Below are 22,667 nucleotides of genomic sequence, written 5' to 3'. Positions count from 1 at the left end.
TTTGCTGTATCAGACCAATTCAACAGAGAACTCACAAACCAAAACTTAGCCAAAGATACTTAAAAAAATGTTTGCATCTAATATCTGTGATTCAGGTTTTCACAGGTACCCAATAAAGTGAAGCCATCTTTATTAGAATTGCTATGTGGGCAAAATTTGGTGGCGGTTCACCACCACCAAGCTTAAATAGGCCTGTACCACCAAGAGTCCCCTGCCCCCCCATCATGGATTTAGGAAAGGAGCAGGAGATTCACGTTTGTGGAATACCTGCTGTGATCAGATGCTTTGCCCATCTAGATTCTCTCACTTAACCCTGCAAATAAGATGTTTCCCCCACTCAGTTGTTCAACTTCTCTACGAAACTCACATCTCATGATAGTCCCTTTTTGAAGTCATGCAGGTCCCCCAGCTGGGGCCGAGTCTGGCTCTAAAATCGATATTCTTTTCAGTGGACTGCCTCACCCCTGCCTTTTCTGAAGAGATGGAACTGACATACAGCCCTTCCCCCATGGTGGGCCCTTTTATCCCTCGTTTTTCATATCGCTTCCTTCAGGTCCTTGTACAAAATCATCTTTTCAGTAAAAACACGTTCGATCACACTGTATAAAATGGAAGGCCTGCTCTCTCCATATGCTCGACTCCTCTTTCCTGCTTATAACCTATCACATATTTTTACCTACTCAATTTGTTTTTCGTTGGTTCCCTCTCAGTGATGTGCTGGTAAATGTTGAACAATCAACTCTTCAGAAAAAAAAAAAAAAAAAAAAGCTCCGATCTGAAGTGTCTGCCAATTTCCATGGTGTAAATACTCCCACCTTGGCCTTCTCAAGCTACTAACTTGGCCTCGTTGAATGCAGACTTGGGAAGAGATACCCATAATCTATTCTTTTTTTTTTTTTTTAATGCCTTAATTTGGTTTTTTTTTTCTTTCGGCATATTATGGGGGTACAGATTTTAAGGTTTCAATAAATGCCCATTTCCCCCCTCCCCCCACAAGTCTGAGTCTCCATCATGACCATCCCCTAGATGGTGCACATCTCACTCATTATGTATGTATATACCCACCCCCTCCCCCCTCCCACCTGCCCAATACCCTATTACTGTAGTACCTGTGTGTCCACTTAGGTGCTACTCAGTTAATACCAGTTTGCTGGAGAATATATCTGGTGCTTGTTTTTCCATTCTTGGGATATTTCACTTAGTAGTATGGGTTCCAGCTCTAACCAGGAAAATATAAGATGTGCTATATCACCGTTGTTTCTTAGAACTGAATAAGTACTCCATGGTATACATATACCACATTTTATTAATCCATTCTTGGATTGATGGGCACTTGGGCTGTTTCCACAGCCTTGCAATAATGAATTGTGCTGCTATAAACATTCGAGTGCAGGTGTCTTTTATGTAGAGTGTCATTGGATCATTTGGGTAGATGCCCAGCAATGGGATTGCTGGATCAAATGGTAGATTCACTTGTATTGCTTTAAGGTATCTCCATATTGCTTTCCACAGAGGTTGAACTAGTTTGCAGTCCCACCAGCAGTGTAGGAGTGTTCCTCTCTCTCCGCAACCACGCCAGCATTTATTGTTTGGAGATTTTTTGATAAAGGCCATTCTCACTGGGGTTAAGTGATATCTCATTGTGCCATAATCTATTCTTGTGAGTCGGTACAGCTGCTTCCAGCACTAGGCTATCAGCTCTATGAGGCTAGGGATTTTTTTTTCATTTGTTTTATTCACTGTTGTTTCCCCAGTGCTTTGAACTCTTTCATAATTAAACAAATTAATTCAATCATTCACAATTTTTTTAAATTGACCACATGCCAGATGTTTGAGCTAGTGTGCTGAAAAAGACAAGCGCAGTGGCTGCCCTCATGTGGCAGGGGAAATAGACATGAAATAATCCATTGCAAATGAAGTAGTACATTATAATAACGGTGAGGACTACAAAGGGAAACTATGAGGGAGGACTTGACCCTTAATGGCAGGTAAGGGTCCCCTGAGAAAGTAGTCTTTAAGGTGAATCCTAAAGGATGTATAAGAGTTAGATGGCTGAAAAGGAGGCAAGGAAGGGGTGTGAGCATTCTAGGTAGAAGGAATGGCATGTGCAAAGGTCCTGAGGTATGAAGAAGCTTGATTTGAAAAATGGAGAGGAAGGTGTAGATGGAGCAGAGAAAACAAGAGAGGCCATTGGAAAAGACTGGAGAGGTGAAGGGGTGGATGGTGCAGAACCCTGACCACACATTAGAGATTGGGGACTTCATCCTGGAGCATTAAGGGTTTTAAACAGAGGAGAAGCAGGAGCTGATTACTCTGATCACAGGAGAACCCTGGGCTGGGATGAATACAAGAAGACCAGTTAGGAGGCTACCCTGGCTGTCCAGTCGAGAGATGATGGTGGCTCCATGTTGGCAGGGGAGGTGAAGAAAAGTGGGTCGGTGGGACCTGAGGATTGATTGCATCTGAAGGGTGCAGGAGAGTGAGGAGCCCCATGACTTCCAAGTTTCTGCTGCCATCCTTGACCTCAAGGTAAAAATTAGCAAATCTAAAATCTTCTTTGCTACGGGGAAGTTGAAGAATACTTCAGTTCCTTCCCAGCTGTCCCACTTCTGCCCAGTGACATGCATTAATTGAGACAGTGCTCTAGGCTGGCCAGGAAGGGAGGCTGCCGAGTCAAATCAACAGATGGCCACTGAGCGCCAGCCGTGTGAATGCATGGTATTGTACAGGCTCCACGAGGAAGACCAAGACTCATGTCCCTGTCCCTCACAGAGCTTACAGCCTAGGTAGAGAGATGAGTTCGGAACACCTGACAGCCCTGTTTGTGTCACGTGGGCACGGGTCATTTCTCGGTTCAACAAGTATTTGTTGTATTGGTCGGACAACTGCACTGTGCCAGGCACTGTGTCAGGTAGTGGGATTTCGCAGATAGCAAGGCGCACGGGTGCCCTAACTGCCATGGCAGTTTCTCTGGTGTCTGCAGCTGGGGGCTGGCTCTCAGCTGTCATCGTACTCTGAGCCCTCTTCTGGTATGGGAATTCCTGTTGCTGGGGAGACGGGAAACACAGAGACTTGGAGAGAGTTTTGTTCCCGTCTCACTCATCTTCCCAGGACCTCATTTCTGATGGAGGAGAGTATTTTTAGGACGTTAGGAACATCCGTGTTGGGAAGCAGAGCATATGGGCTTTTGTCATCCTACATTCAGCAAATGAACGCCTATGGAGACGAGCTACACATGCCGGGGCACTGCCGGAGGCTCTGAGTCAGACCAGCTCATGTACTAATGGCACAGACGGACGTGTGATCACGTCTTCCCAATGTCTTGGGACGAGGGCGTGCATGCTAGAGTGAGCTGTGTCCCCATGCGGTGGAAGCCCAGGGGAGGAAGCTGAAGCACAGCCAACTTGGAGAAGATGTCCCCAGCAGGGTGGCACGTGACTGGGGCTGTGAGCCATAAGTGGGGGTCACCAGGTGGGGAAGGCTGTGCCGGGGGACAGGAGCTCTGAACCCAATGCTTGTCGCCCTTCAGCAAAATCCTCCTCCCAGCTAAAAGAAGTGCTGTTTTTCAAAAGCATAAGGAATCATCCAAAAACATCTATATTCGTTTCAAAAGGAAGTGACCACTGCCAGAAAAACAGCAAAGTTGTTTTGTCACAACCCAGTCTGTATTTATTCTTTTGTCCTTGTTTAATTAGATTAATCCCTCAATGGTTTCCCCTGGGTCGCTACAAATCATTTGTGGCCATAAATCCCCGGCATTCTAAAAGCAGCACGAAAGCAGGGCCCACACGAAGCCAGCTGGCGGGCTCGCTGTTTGTGGGACGTTCTTCTGGAAGGCACGCAGCAGTCCCGCTTGGTCCTACCACGCTTTGCACTCTTGTGGAGGTGTCGGGTTCTTCCAGCCACTCGGAGAGGGGAGCAAGGGCAGTAGTCACTAGAGATTAATTAAAAGAGGAAATTGAGCCTTGAGGTTTCAGTTCATAAAGCGGGAGACTGACTCCTGGTCTGGGCACCTTCCTCCCGGAGGAGTGTGGGACCGGCTGGGCACCGGGGGCCGCTGGGGAGTTTTAACAAACACCGCTGCTCGAATCCCACCTCAGCCTGTCTGGTTTGATCAGGGGGAGGAGAGTATAACTTGGCATCAAGATTTTTCAAAAGGTGTCCAGGTGGTTCTAATGGGAAGCTGAGGTTGGGCACTGTCACTTCTGTAGACGGGTGTCCCAGCCTGTCCTGAAAGGAATAAGCATTTCATTGTCTCTGTCTACCCTGGAAGGGGAAGTCTTTTGAAAAAAAAGAGTGTTCCTTCTAGGTCCTGGTTCATTGCCTTTGAAATGCTACCTTCAATATGTTGATTTTCCTCCCATTATTTTTATTTATTTATTATTTATTTAGTTAGAGACTGAGTCTCTCTCTGTTGCCCAGGCTAGAGTGAGTGCCGTGGCATCAGCCTAGTTCACAGCAACCTCAAACTCCTGGGCTCAAGTAATCCTCCTGCCTCAGCCTCCCGGGTAGCTGGGACTACAGGCATGCGCCACCATGCCCGGCTAATTTTTTCTACATATTTTTAGTTGGCCAATTCATTTCTTTCTATTTTTAGTAGAGATGGGGCCTTGCTCTTGCTCAGGCTGGTTTCAAACTCCTGACCTTGAGTGATCCTTCCACCTCGGCCTCCCAGAGTGCTAGGATTACAGGCGTGAGCTACCATGCCCGGCCTTCCCCCCATTATTACAAAATCTCTTGTTGGAAAATTTGATATGAGACAATTATAAATAGGAGAATAAAAATCTCCTGTACTCCCACCACTCCTCGGCAACCATGGTTAGGCCGGGTTCCTGCTGGACCCCTGAGGGGGGTGAGGCAGCATCTTCAGCAGAGATTGGGAGGACCTGGGTGCAGAAGCTCCTGCCTCCCCTCCAGAGACGGGCTTGGGACGCTGGGGGGGCAGCTGGGTCCAGCATGCTGGAGCATCACTTCCCAGCCATTAGGACTTTGTGCAGGGATGCTGCCCACCCATTTCGGGAGCTTGGAGCCTAGTAAGCGAGACACAGTAAATGCATTGCTGCGTAAATGCTGACAGACAATGGATGAGGCCACAAGCTCGAAGTACACCGAAGGCCCTCAAAGCAAGAGGTTAGTTTTCCCATCACGGTGCAGGTAAACCCAGGCTCCTTCAGCCTGGAATTCAGATAACTACCGCTATTCCCAAACAAAGCAGTGGTTTTCATTTAACTGTGCTGGAAGTCCTTAAAGAAGTTTCCCAGAGCTGAGAGACTCTGTGGTGCTGCCAGATTTATGTCACAAATTGCAAGTCTCCCTTTTTAAAATTTTTCCCTTAGTTGTCCCCATTGCTGCTGAACGCAGTTCAGACTACTCAGCCTGCCTGCAGAGGGCGCTCTATTGTCTGGGGTCAGTGGTCTTTCCCATCCTTCTGCTGCTTCCCCCAGAATTCCCAGAGTGGGACTCGGCTGCCACACCTGTCCTGCATGTGTACTCACTTCCTGAGCCGGGAGAGCCAACTCTCTTTCTCCATACCTGTGAGCCTCTCCCGAGCCCTGCCTGACTGGCAGTAATCCATCCCGATGCCGAACTCCCATAGTCTCGTCAGCACCTCTCTTAGCGATTTCTATCATGTTCTGCCTCATATTTTAGTTATTTATGTGGCATCTCAGTGCCATTCAGTCCTTTCATTTCCTTAAGTGGGGCAAGTTTGTTCTACCACAGGACCTTTGCATTTGCTCTTCTTTTAGCCAGAAATACTCTTTTTCCTAGACCTTCATGTTACTAACCCCTGAGAGAAAACAAGCTGCATGACAGCAGGAACCCCTCGTCTATTCTGTTCACTGCTATACTACCACCCTGAACGCACCCGATCTCGTCTGTTCACTGCTATATCCCCAATGGCTGGGACATAGTAGGTGCTCAACATATGTTTACTGAGTAAATAGCCAGGTGCAGTGGCTCACGCCTGTAATCCTAGCACTCTGGGAGGCCAAGGCAGGCGGATTGCTCAAGGTCAAGAGTTCAAAACCAGCCTGAGCAAGAGCGAGACCCCCGTCTCTACTAAAAATACAAAGAAATTAATTGGCCAACTAATATATATAGAAAAAATTAGCCGGGCATGGTGGCGCATGCCTATAGTCCCAGCTACTCGGGAGGCTGAGGCAGGAGGATCGCTTGAGCCCAAGAGTTTGAGGTTGCTGTGAGCTAGGCTAATGCCATGGCACTCTAGCCTAGGCAACAAAGTGAGACTCTGTCTCAAAAAAAAAACACCCAAACATATGTTTATTGAGTAAATGAACGAATATCCTTCCTATGATTCAGATTGTATCTCCGGCCTAGGCTTACAATTAACTGTAGGTTTTGTCATTCCTTGATTCACTATGATTTTTGCATCAACGCAAGTGTTTTTCTGGTTATTGGTGTTTTCTTTACATCTAAATCAATGGGAAATCTATGTTGAAAGTCCCATTCCAGGTTCCCAACTAGAAATCTAAGATGTAAACATACTGGTAAGAGGTAAAGGAATTTGTGTCCTTAATTTTATTCATCTACTTTATTGATTTGGGAGTAAAAATACTTCTTTCAGGACTTTAAAACCAGAATCCTTATTTGTGGAATCTTAGGCCTAAGTATTTTTTAGTGTGATGATGTAGATTTTATTTTTAAAAATTATTTAATACATTTAATAGAGATGCTGAATCATATCAACTTTTATCTTTTTATCAATTTGATATTTTATATTTATCAAAAAGCGCAATAAACTATGAAATGCAAAGATCCAGGAGATATTAAGATATAGCCATTAGATTCAGGGATTAATCAAGCTTTCTAGGTAATTGAGTTTTTATCATAGCTGTCATAGTGATAGCTTTTAACCAGAGAAAATTCTCTTTCATGTATTCAATCCCATTAATCCTCTCTGATTTTCTGCAATTTTAATTGTAAAATCATGGTAGAGCTAGCTGTTTCATAGCATCCAAGCTGTTCTCCTTGCTGGGAAATAGTGTCATAGACTGAGTCAGTGATAGATTGAAGATGCCTTTAACCTTTTCATACTCTGATATATTCTTCATTCTGTTGCAGCAGATGCATTCTGTTAGTGCATTCCTACATTGCATGTGAATAAATAGCCAGGGCCCAGCACTTTGTGGACACTTAATAAACATTTGACCAAAATAAGACCACACATAGCCATACATCCATTTCTTCCTGGTAATCTTTGTTACCTCTACCTAACCTCTTTGGGCTTTCCCATTCTCCTTGTCTGTTACTGGGCTGAATAAATAGAGCACAAAGAGGATTTTCAAAGATCCTTCTGGTAGGCAAATGGAATGAAGAAAGCATGTCTAAAGGGAACGGTGCCGACTTGGGAATTCAGGGCTATTCTTAGACTTGCTGTGCCTTGGTGGAGTCACAGGTCCTTTCACTGAATCCTACGTCGGCCACTCCATCTGCAAAATGTCAAAGTGCTTAATCATCTCAGTGTAAATCGGTGAGACTGTGATTACGAAGCACTTTAAATTCCCAAAAGAGGGGAGCTTGATGCCAACAAGTGCAAATGCTGCTCATGAAAACTGACAGCTCTCAGGGGCCATGAAGATATTTTCAGAGCACTTTTCATTGACATGGGGAAATACCAATTGATATTAATTAAATATTATTCAATGTATTTCATAGAGGCAATGAATAATTCCAACTTTGAAAAATATGTTTTTATATATATGCAGAAGCTCACTTGGAAAGAAAAACTCATCAGAATGTTTTTTGTTTTTTTGTTTATTTATTTATTTTTTTAGCGTATCATGGGGGTACAGTGTTAAGATTACATATATTGCCCATGCCCTCGTCAGAATGTTAACAGTTGCCTTTGGGTGGTAGAATTACAGGTGGGGGGATTATAGGTAGATGTTTCTTTTTATCTACTCTTCTATGTTTTCCAAACTTTCTGCCATGACCACATGTTAATCCTTGTAATGCTTTTTTTTTTTTTTTTTTTGAGACAGAGTCTCGCTTTGTTGCCCAGGCTAGAGTGAGTGCCGTGGCGTCAGCCTAGCTCACAGCAACCTCAGACTCCTGGGCTCGAGCGATCCTTCTGCCTCAGCCTCCCGAGTAGCTGGGACTACAGGCATGCGCCACCATGCCTGGCTAATTTTTTATATATATGTATATCAGTTGGCCAATTAATTTCTTTCTATTTATAGTAGAGACGGGGTCTCGCTCTTGCTCAGGCTGGTTTTGAACTCCTGACCTTGAGCAATCCGCCCGCCTCGGCCTCCCAACCTTGTAATGCTTTTAAAAGTCATTTTGGCAAATGTTACGAAGTGCTCATTGCATGGCCTCGTGCTGAGGCTGCACCTGCCCTGGTGTTGTGTCCTAATGGTGTGACTTTGCCCCAGTCCAGGACCTGTGTGCCATGGAGGACCACGCCTGTGAGCAGCTCTGTGTGAATGTGCCGGGCTCCTTCGTCTGCCAGTGCTACAGTGGCTACACCCTGGCCGAGGATGGGAAAAGGTGTGTGGGTGAGTATCCCCCCAGCCCTGCTTAGTGGGGAAGGCCAAGTTCAGCCCAGTGAGGAGGGAGAAGGGAGATTCAACATGTACCCCCATAGATCTATTTACTCTGCGCTGGGTTTCAACAAACTGCTCAGTTCATCGGTCTAGTTGTTAGGCAGAATTTGAACTTTAAAGATTTCATTTATGGCTGAGGTCAGCATTTTTTCATTGTGGGTCCTTAGCAAAAGACATACTTATGGTAATCTGTGTGAGTGTCATCGTCTGTTACTGCATCGCTTGAGGAGGACTGGGTGGATTTGCTTCAAGTTTGGGATGGCCGGACTTAAATATAGCTCATGTGTTATATGTGACATTGACTTGGTGGTGGGCGGGGTTGCTGAGTGGCACCTCAAAGACATGGGCACCCTTCCTCCATAGTATTGGACCTGCAGCTCAGCAAGAGGCCCAAGTGACTAACACATGTAAGAGCCCAACTGGATATGATAAGACCAGAGAAAATAAACACAAGCCCAGGAAGCTCTCAAGGGCAGTGCTTGGAACTGCAGGCACTGAGTCAGGGTCAGCTGAGCACTTCCCTCCTGGGAGACTCCACATTGAGTGACCAGGTGAGAGGCAGGACAGATGGGTGGCATCCGATATCTTCAGTGATGGATACTAGTTCTCCTCAGCACCTGCAGAGTAGCCCAGCAAATCCTAATACCCGTGCGGCACCTCCCTGTTTATCTACAAAGCCCTTTAAACTCGCATGGTGTCATTCATCCTCGCACTAACAAACAGTGCCTGGCAAATAGTAGGTGTTTAATAAACTGAACTGCATACTTATGAGGCAGAAAATCTGGAGGGAAAAGGACTTGACTGACTTCAGAACAGGAATCTAGATTTTTGGACTAAATGCTTGCTGCATTTTCTGTTCCATTTTCCATTGTTTTCAGGGGCCCTGTTATGTCTTGCTTTCCACAAACAATGAATGCTTACTTTTTGGCACATAGAATTTACATTTTTCAGCACATCTTGATCCTTAACTAAGGATGTCGAAGGAAAAAAGCAACAAAACAAAAAGTGTGAGTGATAGCCTGTTATTTGCAGGTGAGTGATGAGAGTATTATGGGTTTGTTTTTCCACACTGATGATGAGGAAGGCCACCCTTATCAGAAGGCCACAAATGCAGTGAGTCTCATGAGTGTAGGGTTGTTTTTTTCTTAATCTGCTGTGGTGACCATGCTAGAGTGGCAGGGTACCACCTCCACCAACACTAGCAAAAAAGAAATCAACATGTAAACACCAATGATTATTTTTGCTTCATTAATTTTTATTGTGCAAGTAATACACTTTCATTGAGGCTTCTTAAGCAGATGTGAAAAATCATTATTAATAGTGATAGTTTTAGGCTGGGTAAGGTGGCTCATACCTGTAATTCCTGCACTTTGGGAAGCTGAGGCAGGAGGATCACTTGAGGTCAGGAATTTGAGACCAACCTGGGCAACATAGTGAGACTCCATCTCTACGAAAAAAAAAAAAAATTAGCTGGGTGTGGTGGCATGTACCTGTTGTCCCAGCTAGTCAGGAGGCTGAGGTGGGAGGATCGCTTGAGCCTAGAAGTTTGAGGCTGTAGTGAACTATGATCGTACCACTGCACTCCAGCCTGGGAGGCAGAGTGAGATCCCATTTCAAAAAAAAAAGAAAATCCTTCCACCTTGGCCTCCCAAAGTACGGGGATTATAGGTGTAAGCCACCTCGCCCAGCCCAGGGCAATATAAATGACATGCTCTAGCAAGGTCAAAGGAAATAGAACTTAGAGAAAAAGCCAGCAAGTTGAGTCCCTGATTCACCTCAGCAAACATTTCAGCACTCTCTGCCAGGTGCTCTGCAAGGCATGAAGGATGCCAGATGACCAGGAGGATTCGTGGTGGTAAAAAGGGTGGGGTGTAGGTGATGAGAAAGTGTGGATAGCAGGTCTAAACTATTTATTTAAAGAAATTTGGTAGAAGTTAACCATGTCCAGCTACTGGTGAATCAATGCAGTGGGTTTTTGGTTTCAGCCACCTTCACAGTGGTTCTAGTACTTTGACACATCCCTGAATCATGTCTGTGACCTGCCTATACGACATTTCCCCACGTTTGAGTAACAGGAACATTAACTTGGAGTGCCAGAGTTCCCTCTCCCTGACTGCTCGTTTCACTATTGACTCCTGAGTTTATTTCCACATTCGGGTGAGCAAAGGTGGATTGCTGCCTAGGATTCTCCTTTTGCTTTCGTGGAGTCCTCGAATGTGTAAGCCATCAGCTGCCACTGCAGCTTTGTTCATTGCCATCCCAGACTGTATATTTTTCAAAGCCCAGTTATCTAGATCTTTGAGGGTGAATTTTCTGCTGTACTTACTCACCTGGTATTTACTGACCGCTTTGCATTTTGGGGTAGCTTTAGTCCTGTTTGCATTCTGTCTGCCCAAGCAGATTACAAACTGTTGAGGACAGACACCACTTGTATTCTTCATCTTTTATAGAGTGGACTCAAGATACGTTTTTCTTTTTTTCTTGAATCATTGACTGAGGTTGAATGACTGATGATAATCTCAAGTATTCGTGGTTTTAAAAAAATCTTTTCCCCTTGACTGGTTTTTAAATTACAAAATCAATATTTGCTTATTAAAAAAGAAAGCCAGAGTACAGATATGTATAAAGTCAAAACCTGAAGGTTGCTTCTCCCCAATTTCACTTCCTGGAGGTAATCACTGCTAAGCGCCCGGCGTATCCTTCCTGCATTTCTTCTAAGACGTCTTACACGTGGTATTTGCTTGTCCTTACCACACAGGGGTTGGCACACCGCCCTGCAGAGTAATTACCGAATAAATGCTTGCAAAACAAATGACTGGCATTTAGGTATCTCTTAACTCCCAAATTCGACCTTACCTGGTTAGAGAGGCAGTGTGGCAAAAATACAAACTACCTTTATTGAATGTTACTAAGTCCTAGGACCCTTTCGAGATATTTGATAGATATTGCAACAACCTATGAGGTAGGTACTAGTGTTATCCACATTTTATAAGTCTCTTAACCACTTTATATTTCAGTTACGTCATCTGTAAATTGAGGCTAATACCTCCTAGCTCGAAGGGTTCTTGGGAGAGTTAAATGAGTTAATGTGCATAAAGCACTTAGAGCAGTGCTATGTAAGTGCTTGTTAATATTATTGCTGTCATTATAAATGTCTACTAGATGATAAACTGATAAACAACTGATAAACATTACTTGAATCTTAATTTATATACCTTTTATGAATTTTTGTCTTCTTCAGAATGCTTGAGTTTAACAATGTAGGTATACTGAAAGCATGGTACATTTAAAAAGCATACTGAGGTCCATGCAAACCCAGAATGGTGGCACGTCGCGTGGGATTTAACGTGGCGTTGCTGTTGCCTTGGGGCCTCCTCTCCCACGTTCTCCTGTGTCAGTTCCCCTCAGAGAGGACGGGGTGGTTGATATTTAAGTTGGGGACAAGGGATGGGAGGATGAATTTTATATTGAAAGGTCAGATTTTGAATTAATCGGCTAACTCTTCATGTTTGATATGTGATCCCCGCCCCCAAGATGGTAAACACTGGGTTTCCCCCGTGTTAATTTGCTAGGGCTGCCACAACAAAACAGCACAGACTGGGGGCTTAAATGAAAGACATGTATTTTCTCATTGTTCTGGCAGCTGGAAGTCCAAGGTTAAGGTGTCAGCAGGTCTTTTCTGGGGTTTCTGTCCTTGGTTTCCAGATGGCTGCCTTCTCACGGTGTCCTCACATGGTGTGTGTGTGTGTGTGTGTGTGTGTGTGTGTGCACATCCCGAGTGCCTCTTTTGTGTCCACATTTTCTCTTCTTATAGGGACACCAGTCAGATTGGATTAGGGCCACCCTAGCAGTCTCTTCATCTCCTCTTCAAAGGCCCCATCTCCAAATACAGTCATGTTCTGAGGTATTAGGGGTTATGGCTTCAACATAGGAATTTGGAGGGTAGGGACACAATTCAGCCTGTAACGCTCCTCTATTGTTATCAAAATCAGTAAGAAATTTTCTCTGAGTTTTTAAAATCCTGTATATAGAAATCCAGTCGTGGCTGGGCTTGGTGGCTCTTGCCTATAATCCTAGCACTCTGGAAGGCTGAGGCAGGAGGATCGCTTGAGCTTAGAAGTTCAAGACCAGCCTGGGCAAGAGTGAGACTCCGTCGCTTTTAAATATAGAAAAAAGTTAGCGGGGCATGATGGCATGTGCTTGTAGTTCCAGCTGCTTGGGAGGCTGAGGCAGGAGCATAGCCTGACCCCAGGAGTTTGAGGTTGCTGTGAGCTAGGCTGATGTCACAGCACTCTAGCCTGGGCAAAGAGTCAGACTCTGTCAAGAAAGGAAAGAAGAAAGAAAGGAAGGAAGGAAGGAAGGAAGGAAGGAAGGAAGGAAGGAAGGAAGGAAGGAAGGAAGGAAGGAAGGAAGGAAGGAAGGAAGGAAGGAAGGAAGGAAGGAAGGAAGGAAGGGAGGGAAAGAAAAGAAATCCAGTTGTGCCTTGGAGAGGAGAGGTTTTCTGAGCCTCAAGAAAGAAAAGAAAGAAAGAAATCCAGTTGTGCCTTGGAGAGGAGAGGTTTTCTGAGCCTCACTCTATGTTTGTATCTAATATATGCTCAGCAAGTAAATTGGTTCTACCATTTCTCTAAATGACAGATTTGGTTTTTCTCCCTTTGTGATCGACAAACTTTAAAATCTAAATGCTCCTCTTTAAAATATCTTGTTTCTGCTAATGCCGTCCCCTTGCACACGGATCCCTACTGAGAAAACCTGGGAATATGACCAGATTATAAATCAGAAACTGGTGATCTTGGGTTTTATTGCTTTGCACCAAAGTATCATTTATCCTTGGAGGCGGCCCACTGATTTCTCACACATTGGGCAGAGACTGAACGTGGCAAGACTGACTTCTGACTCTGAGGTCATAGCGCTTAGTGACTTGGAAGGCCAAAGAGCTACAGCTAGAGAATTGCTGTCTTCATTTGTAAAGAACGTTCCGGCAAAAACGACTGAGAACAGATTTTGTTGAAGTAAGTAAGAACTCGGAACAATAAAGGCGTCACTGAGTTATACACAAAGATCACCTCCATACATCTGCCTCTCAACCTTGGCCTCCCTCTGTTACAATTTTGCAACAAAGGAAGTTATGCAAAGAACCCAAAACATTTGGCAAAGGATGTCAGAGTTGAATGAATTAGAACTCTCTTGGACTTAAAACAACTTTTAGGTTTACGTGCCCGGAACTGGGTTCTTCCGTGTCTAACCACTGCAACGATGCCCGTGTCTGCTGTCCCCAGCAGCCTGGCAGGGAGTCAGTGGCAGCTCTCAGATCAAGATGGGATTTGACAACCGGGGGTTTTCTAGACCAGGGCCCAGGACTCAGAATGCCTGAATCCTGCCTTGCCAATCACCGCCTCCCTTAGGTTCCCCAGAGAGCTGTGCACACAAGGAACAAAACAGAGTGAGAATCAAGATCTGGGAGAAGCCCTCTTATCCCAGGAAATCGGGCCTGTTGTTGACTGATTAATGGAAAACGTCATTTAAAGGGGGTAATCCTAAAAAAATGACATATTCAAGCCTACCTTAATCATTTTATTTTTATTTAAAACACATACATGTACACTTAATAAAAATTACTTTTAATTCCACCTTTAAAAATACTAATTTTAAGTTGAAGACAAAATATGATATTTAAAAATCATTCTTGCACAAACCATACCCATAAAGTGTCGTCTATGATATTTAGCCTTGGTTCCTTTAAATTGGAGCAAGGATTTGAAGACTTCTGTAAAGCAGTGAAGGGCAGATTCCTCGTCTGTTTTAATGAAAAATTTCCCAATCTTTGGCACTTGTTTCATCCATGCCTGGTCCGACAGCAGTTTTGGTGAGCAAATTGCGTTAATTCTTTCCAAAGCTTTCAACTTAAATTTTTTTGTTGAGACAGAGTCTCACTCTGTTGCCCAGGTCAGAGTGCCGTGGTGTCAGCCTAGTTCACGGCAACCTCAAACTCCTGGGCTCAAGCGATCCTCCTGCCTCAGCCTCCCAAGTAGCTGGGGCTACAGACATGTGCCACCATTCCCGGCTAATTTTTTCTATATATATTTTTAGTTGGCCAATTAATTTCTTTCTATTTTTAGTAGAGACAGGGTCTCGCTCTTGCTCAGGCTGGTCTCAAACTCCTGACCTTGAGGGATCCTCCCTACTTCGGCCTCCCAGAGTGCTAGGATTACAGGCGTGAGCCACCACGCTGGCCTCAACTTAATTTTTATTTTTTAAAAACTCAGTTTCTTTTAGTGCTTACCTTTGCTTGGTTTTTGTTATATTGAAATTAATTACACGTACAAAGGGCATATATAGGTTTGAGAACGACAACAACTTTGACCCTTTTTGACAGTGTCTCTGGAATTTTAGCATGCATCAGAATCACCTGCAGGGCTTGTTAAGACACATATTCCTGGGCCCCGCACCCAGAGCATCTGGTCAGTAGGGCTGGGTGGGCCCTGAGAATTAGCATTACCGACAAGTTTGCAAGTGAGAGTTGACACGGCTGGTTCACAGACCGTGCTTTGAGAACCAACGCTTTATAAGCAGACAGCTCAGTCAGTGGAAGGAGTACGCAGGTGTTCTAGAGCACACGTGTTCCGCCAAGCCTGCTTTATACGCCCACAGCCCAGCCGGTGAGAGGCGCGCATAAGCGTTCCAAGACACAGGTGTTCCAGCTGTCTCAGGCATTTAGCATACTCTGGGCATCGGTCTTACATGGTCAGAGGGAATGACCCTCTGATTGGGAGTTGGTTAAGTGGAGGTCTGTTCAAGGAGCTTCTTCTGTACAGCTTTTTTTAAACACCTGAGCCAACATTGGATACTCTATTCTATAGCATTCTGGAAAAAGAAGAGTTTAGAGTACGTGGCTTAGACTCAACACATAAGCAAAGCTTCCAAACTCTATCCAGTCTAAATTATGGGGCCAGCATAATTATGGGGTATCCCTCTGAGGGACAGAGGTGGCTGGGCTCAGAGATTACACCCCATGGTGTAAGAGAGGGAGTTGAAGAGAGAGGTAGAGTCTGAGTTTCTGCCTTTTAGGCATAGTGACGTGACCACTCATCATCGTAGCAATGTCACTGTCCTACAACTTGGAAGTCAGATTAACACCTCCTCTCTCTGAGGCGGGTACTGAGAAAGGCCACAGGTAGGACTGGCTGCCTGATGGCAGACACCTATATCAGGGGTTGGGAGATTTTCAAGATGGAGAGTCAGGCCCAGTGTGAGGAGGTGAAGGTGAGGATTGCTGGCTGCTAACACAGGCCCATGTGCGCCATGGCACGGCCAACTCTGGCAACCCACAGACTGGAGTACGTGCCAGGGCTTGGGACTCCTTGATCTCAGTGTTCCCAGTGTCACCGTAAATTTGTTTAATGACCCATTGGTTCTTGAGAGATGAGAAATTAACTTTTATAAGGACTTGGTACTGGCTCCATATTTATGTTATGACTCCAGCACCTAATGGCTAATGTCCTATGACATTCAGACTTTGAGACAACGTGAATGCCTTGTTCCCACCATAATGACTGGTAAATTAGGCCCATAAATATCAGGTGCTGTTAAACCCGTGTAGGGAGGTGAAGTTACAAACACAATATTTGGACTGAAAATTAATGAAGCTTGGGAGCAAAAGAATAAACATAACACAGGTTATTACCTTTTAAGAATCTTTTCCAGGAGTACGGTTAGATTAGAAATAAAAAAAAAAAAAAGAATCTTTAGCTTTTCCCTTTGCTTTGTTTTAGTACTATGCTAAATATATTATTATCTTCTCCATGCATGGTTTTGCTTTTTAAAAATTGCACATATATATTAATTTTGTAGATTCCATTTCCTTGTTACTATTTACACAATTGTGATATTAATATATCCTAGAACATTGTAGAGGGAAACACTTTTAAAGAAAAAAAATTATCCATAATCCTACTACCTTAACACAACATGCATTTTTGTTTCTAATTTCCAGGCTTTGCCTTAGAGCTATATTTTCCCTCTATATAATCACTGTGAATGTACAATTTCATGAGCTACTTTTTTTCACCAAATTTTGTCTCCCTATTTTCGGTGATGTCATCACAATGGTAATGTTAATGGCTGCCTAATGCCGGATTGGAGCTCCTGGTCTCCTCCCATGAAACCTGCCCCTCTTGTGCCTTCCCCATCTCGGCTGATGGCATCTTCTTTCTCTCGGTTGCTTAGACCACAATCCCTGGAGTCAGCCTTAATTCTTCTCTTTTTCTCTTGCCTCACCGCTAACCCGACAGGTCTCTATCAGCCCCACCTTGGGCACATACCTGGTGTATTAGTTTGCTAGTGCTGCCGTAACAGAGTGGGTGACTTAAAAAAATAGAAATGTATTTCTCATAGTTCTGGCAGCTAGAAGTCCCAAATCAAGGCACTGGCAGGGGCGTGCTGCCTACGAAACCTGTGGAAGAATCCTCCCTCGCCTCTTCTTGATTTCTGGCGGTGGCCATGGAACCTTGGTGTTCCACTGCTGGTGGCTGCGTCACTCCAGTCTCTGCGTCTGTCTTCACCTGGCGTTCTCCCCGGGTGGCTGTCTTCACATGGCCTTCTCCTCTTGTAAGGACACCATCACAGTGGACTAGAGCCCACCCTAATGATTGCATCTTAACTTTATTACTTCTGCAAAGACCCTATTTCCAAATAAGGCCACATTGGTAGGCAGCAAGGGTTAGCACTCCGACATGTCTTTTGGGGGGACACAATCCCAGCCACAGCTCTCAGAACACTGCTTCTCCCCACCCCATCCTGGTTGAAGCCTCCATCCTTCCTCACTGAGATTATTGGAGTGACCCCTGACTGGTTTGCCACTGTCACAGCTGCCCTCTACACCGTATTCTTAGCTCCTCAGTTCAGAACCGGCCAACGATCCTCAGCTCACTCAGAGTAAAAGCAAGGTCCTCGCAGTGGCCCATGGGTCCCTCCTGACTGCACCATTCCTGTGTCCCACCTCCCCCTGCTCCAGCCGCCCTGGCCTCTTAGCTGATCCTCCAGCACACCAGGGATACCTGGTCCCACCTCCTGGCCTTGGCACTTGCCGGTCCTTTTGCCGGGATGCTGTCTCCCGGATGTCCCCTAGGCTCGTATGTCGTTCAGCACTGCCCAACTGCCACCTTCTTGGAGAAGCTGTCCTGACCACCTCGTGACATCCCAGCCTCCCTCCCCCACCCCTCCCCCACAGCCCTATTCCTGTTCCATGTCTGATTTTTCTCCAGGACACTCTTTATCTTCTCATAGACTATGCTATTTACTTATATATTTTATTTCTTGTCTGTTCACTACTCCCACCATCACCACTCACGTATAAGCTCCTTGAGGGCTGGAATTTTTGTCTGTTTTCTTATTTGTTCTATCCCTAGTACGTAAAACAGGGCCTAGACCCTAGATGGTACTCACTAAATATTTGTGCACTTAATGAGAAATGAGCCAGTGTGTTTTCTCGTAAGTTACTAATTCATTTATCCTTATTAAATGTTCATCTTATTTTCCAGACCTTTTAAAAATCTTATTAAATAATGCTACTATTAATAGCCTATTGCATATCATTAATTTCACTCTTTTTTCAGTCATTTCTTTGGGTCACATTTCCAGGGTGAACATTGTCAAATTGCCTTCCATAGGGATTTTTAGCAGTTTATAATGCCACCCATCATTAATATTAATAGCCCTGTGTCCATGCTGCCTTGCCACCACTGGGTTTTATCTCATCTTTATTTCTGCCAGTTTTATAGGTATGTGTCCTGTGATTATTTTGATTTGCATTTCTTTAACTTTTAAATACAATTGTTCATAAGTTCTTTATCTTCTGATATGAATTGCCTGATATAGACTCCTATTTTTGGGGGGCTGGGCATGAATAAGGAAAAGGAGGTCTTGAATTCATATTTATTTATCCATATTCTTTTTGGATCAACAATATGAATGCTTACTCATAGTTGCTATGAGTATGCTTCCATCCTACCATTCTTTTTACCTCTGGCTGCGTTTCTGATTAAACTCTGAATGTGTTTTATTCTCTACAGCTGTGGACTACTGTGCCTCAGAAAACCATGGGTGTGAACACGAGTGTGTAAACGCTGATGGCTCCTACTCTTGCCGGTGCCGTGAAGGATTTGCTCTTAACACAGACGGAAAAACGTGCACAAGTAAGTTACCCAGAGAGAGAGAGAGAGAAGCATTTGATATGACTGCTACTGGGACTCTGGCCTTGGAAATCTCCCAAGCATGGATTAGCATATGATTATGTCGTGGGGGGTCTGAAACCTCCTGCCCCAGCCCTCCTCTGTCAGACGTTTCTTGACTGGCCTTAAGACTGTAACCCACTCTAGTTCAATATCACCGCTTAAGGAATCTGATGAAGTTGTGTTTTATCAGCCACCACACGTGGGGGTGTTCTTCCAGCCTCAGCTGAGCCTGCCGGTAACCAGGCCACCTTGCTTCCTGCTGACTCAGCCTGGCTGTGGCCCTGGGTATTAACAGGGCTTGAGGAATGTTTTCACTGAAGCTTTGTGGCTTGTGAGCTTCAGCTCTGACTCCACACAAGTACCAGAAAATCGCTGAGCCAAAAAGAATTGAATGCGGTTTTGTTTGTGTTAGGGACGGATAGGTGGATGGCAGTTTGCAGAGAAGTGCTCATGTTTTGTTTGAGCTATTTAGCTCTATTTGATTTTAACTATAAATAAAAATCAGAAGTCATTTTAGCTCCCCAAATCTGAACATAAGACTCTATAAACTAAAGGTGATCCCTAGTTTTGCAAAAGGATTCCAAAAGTGTCCTTTTAAATATGAAGGTCCACCAAAGCCTTAAGGGATCGTGTGTGGATTATTATCCTCCTATAGGGAGGGACACATGAGAAAAGCTTGTTTTCAAAGTATTAGGGTTCAGCCTTTTTAAAAAGTGAATTTTAATAGCAATTTAGAATAAGAAGGCATCTCTGAAACATACATCAATGAGAAAATAGGATTTTAATTCATAAAAAGTTCATGTACCTACAACCTTTCTAAAAATGCATCCATTATGTAAAGCAGTGTACATCTGCACAAAACCTCCTGAAACATAAATTTAACTCCTACTCTTCAATCCCTAAATATCAGCAGCTTATAAACACCAGAGCTGGAGACAGGGGTGCGTATGGAACTGTAAGGGCCACACTAAGTTAAAAACGCCCATTTCTGGAGCCCTAACCACGTACCAATAAAAATGAATACGGCAGGGTCCTTCCGGGAGGAGAAGATACCGTGGCAGAGTCTTGAGGGTGGAGCTGTCATTCACCAGCCGAAGAAGGGTGAGATGAGGGTTCCAGAAGAAGAGAAGACATGCAAAGATATGAACCAGACAGGGTGTTTTAGATCTCCATGCCCAGCGTGTGACTGGCATGCAGTTGTCTGTTTGTTTTGTTTACTGAGAGAATAAGTGAATGAGTGAGTAGACTGCTCTGTTCCTCTCCCATCCCTTCTGAATCTTCTGAACTAGGAAACAGCTGCCTGGCCTGTGGTCATGGTGGGTGAGGGGGTGGGTTGTGGTTGCTAGGCGGGTGAGTCAGTACTCTCATCAAAAGGGAGGCCCCATGCTCCTGGGGGCTAGTCTTGGTTCAAATCCCGGCTCCACTGCTTTTCTATGGGTGATCTTGGGCAAGTTATTTATGCCTCAGTTTCCTCACCTGTAATAGGGCGTGATGATACCGCCACCTTCACAGCATTGTCTTGAAGACATAATGGGATAATTCATATAAACCATTTAGCAAATTGCCAGGTGCTAAGTTCTTGTAAGGGGCGATACTAGCTTCAAAGGCTTTAAATTAGTCTTTATTGAGCATCTACCCCAAACCTGGGTTGAGTTCAAAGGAGCATGAGCAATTCAAGACTTCCACTGGGAGTTGGTGGGGACATGGGCCACGGTCACACAGAGCATCTCAGTCACGAGGCCACGGGTTATATGACCTGGGGCCTGCAGTGTGATGCCGACAAGACCCCTGGCAGGAGCTAAGGGAAGGGGACCAGTTAGATCAGAACGGGTGGAGATTCCCCCAGGCTCTCTCCTGCCTCTACAAAATGCCTTCCCTGGCTGGGGTCACCTGACTTCCACCCCTGCCCCCAGCCCCAGTTCCCAGAGCGGCACTATCTTCCCACACTGTGGCTCAGCCTGTCTTCTACCCCAGAGCCAAGGCCCGGGTTGGTGCAGGCAAGGAGGACGTCTCAGCCCTGCGATCAGACCGTGCAAGTAGATACTGCGGCGGTGTAGGGGGCCTGGAGAGGAGGTTTGGCTAGGAGCCAGGGCAGGGACTGATCCAGCTGGGAGGTCTCACCAACTAGGCACGGAGCCCAGCAGTTCAGCTGTCTCTGGGCCCTGTCAGGGTAAGACCCAGCAGTGGGCCGCTCCAATGCGTGGGCAGGGAAGAGTGCCGGGAAATCCGAGGGGTCTGGGCAGGCAGCACCAGGGTGATAAGTCCCCCAGAAGAGCCCCCTTCCCACCATGCGGGGGGTGGGGGGTGGGGGGGTGGGGGGGGCGGCGGGAGCAGGAAAAGGGCCAAGAGAGAAAGCAGACACTCGGAGAACCTGGAGAGCTGTCAGATTAAGAAATAAGGCAGAAGCCCAGCTGTGAGGACAGAGACTCCCAGGAGTGCTCCAGATCTGAGGCAGGGACAAGAACTGAGAACTAGAGATCAGCTAAAAGGAACAGGAACACAGGATGGAGGCAGAAGCTCAGAATCAAGGTGGCCATCCTGTCAGGAAGTACCAAGGCATCTCATCAGCTTCTAGCCAAGTCAGCCTGGCCACTGCTGTGATGCTGAAAGATTTTAAAAAATGTTTTCCTGCCAGATCCAGTGGCTCATGGCTGCAATCCCAGCACTGTGGGACCTAAGGCGGGAGGATCACTTGAAGCCAGGAGTTTGAATCTCGCCTGGGCAACATAGTAAGACCCTATCTCTACAAAAAATTTAAAAAATTAGCCACCATGTAACAAAAACATTTGTACCCCCTTAATGTTTTGAAACTTAAAAAAAAATCATTAAAATGTACAGAAGCTACCCACTATTTTTTTTTAATCAGTGTTTAAATATTTACATAATAAAGCATCAATAACAATAACAATAAAAATTAGCCAGGTGTGGTGGCACATACCTGTAGTCCCAGCTACTCAGAAGGCTGAGGCAAGAGGATTGCTTGAGCCCAGGAGTTGGAGGTTGCATTGAGGTATGAGATATGAAGTATGAGATCTAAAATGAAACCTTTGCTCTTGAGCCAAGCCTGAGAAAGAACACTCTCAGATATCCAGGGCCTTTTCACCAGAAAGATATATAGAGGACTTAAGTATACTAGATAGGAATCCATGTCTTTGGTATCTTTGGTATCAAGGAGACTGTAGGGTTCAAGTCCAATGCTTAATCATCTAATGCCTGTAATGATGAAAAAAGGCAATTGTGGACACCATATTTTGAATATTGCTCTTTATTGTTTTCTGACTTTGAGATCATTATGCTCATTTCAGACTCCATTGATAACTTGGTTGACATTTCCATCCTCATTTTTCAAATAAGAATGCTTTGCACAGAGTAAGGCACTGAATGAATATTTGGTGCTTGCATTAAAAGCGAAATACAGAAGGAAATAATTTTATACCGAATCAGCAATAGAGGAACTAGAACGTATCAGTTGTCAGGCATCCTGACCAGGAAATAGTTAATGTGCTGAGCCCTGCTACCTTTCTACAGCCTGTAATATATACCACTTTTCTGAGGCCCTGTGTGCATGAATCAAAGACTCTTGGTTGGAAGAGGCTGTAAAGTTCAATCTAGTTCTTGCCCACCTACCCATTCTACACTGTCATCCAGCTGGCACTTGAACACCACTGACAGGACACTCGTGATAGCCCATGGGGGTTCATTCCACTTTGTACAGCTCTGATTCTTAGAAAGTGATTTCCCAGACTGAGCTGATATCTACTTCTTCGCTCTTAAAGACCAACAGAACAAATCGAGCTTCTCGCATTCTTTGTGGTCACTAAGAATGAGTCACATCAGAATAACTCTTATTTCCTTTCATAGACTAACC

General features: G+C 44.9%; 1 protein-coding gene and 1 long non-coding RNA gene across 3 annotated transcripts in view; one reads left to right on the top strand and one right to left on the bottom strand.

Moving 5' to 3' along the window:
- Positions 1 to 22,667, top strand: part of MATN2 (matrilin 2) — a 137,124-nt gene that overhangs the window by 70,218 nt on the left and 44,239 nt on the right. For both annotated transcript variants that reach the window (XM_020288930.2, XM_020288932.2), the window contains exons 5-6: positions 8,397 to 8,519; positions 18,638 to 18,760. In XM_020288930.2, the coding sequence (XP_020144519.2) occupies positions 8,397 to 8,519; positions 18,638 to 18,760 (246 nt within the window). The remainder of the gene's footprint in view (positions 1 to 8,396; positions 8,520 to 18,637; positions 18,761 to 22,667) is intronic.
- Positions 3,668 to 22,667, bottom strand: part of LOC105869872 (uncharacterized) — a 31,934-nt gene continuing 12,934 nt past the window's right edge. The window contains exons 2-3 of the long non-coding RNA XR_001153321.3: positions 19,808 to 19,876; positions 3,668 to 3,934 (exon numbers count right to left, since the gene is read on the bottom strand). This is a non-coding gene — a long non-coding RNA (uncharacterized LOC105869872). The remainder of the gene's footprint in view (positions 3,935 to 19,807; positions 19,877 to 22,667) is intronic.

This window comes from Microcebus murinus, chromosome 7 (assembly GCF_040939455.1).
Source record: "Microcebus murinus isolate Inina chromosome 7, M.murinus_Inina_mat1.0, whole genome shotgun sequence".
In the NCBI taxonomy this organism is placed as follows: Eukaryota; Metazoa; Chordata; class Mammalia; order Primates; family Cheirogaleidae; genus Microcebus; species Microcebus murinus.
Note: the sequence above shows the minus strand (reverse complement) of the source record. Positions and strands in the feature narration are given on the sequence as shown.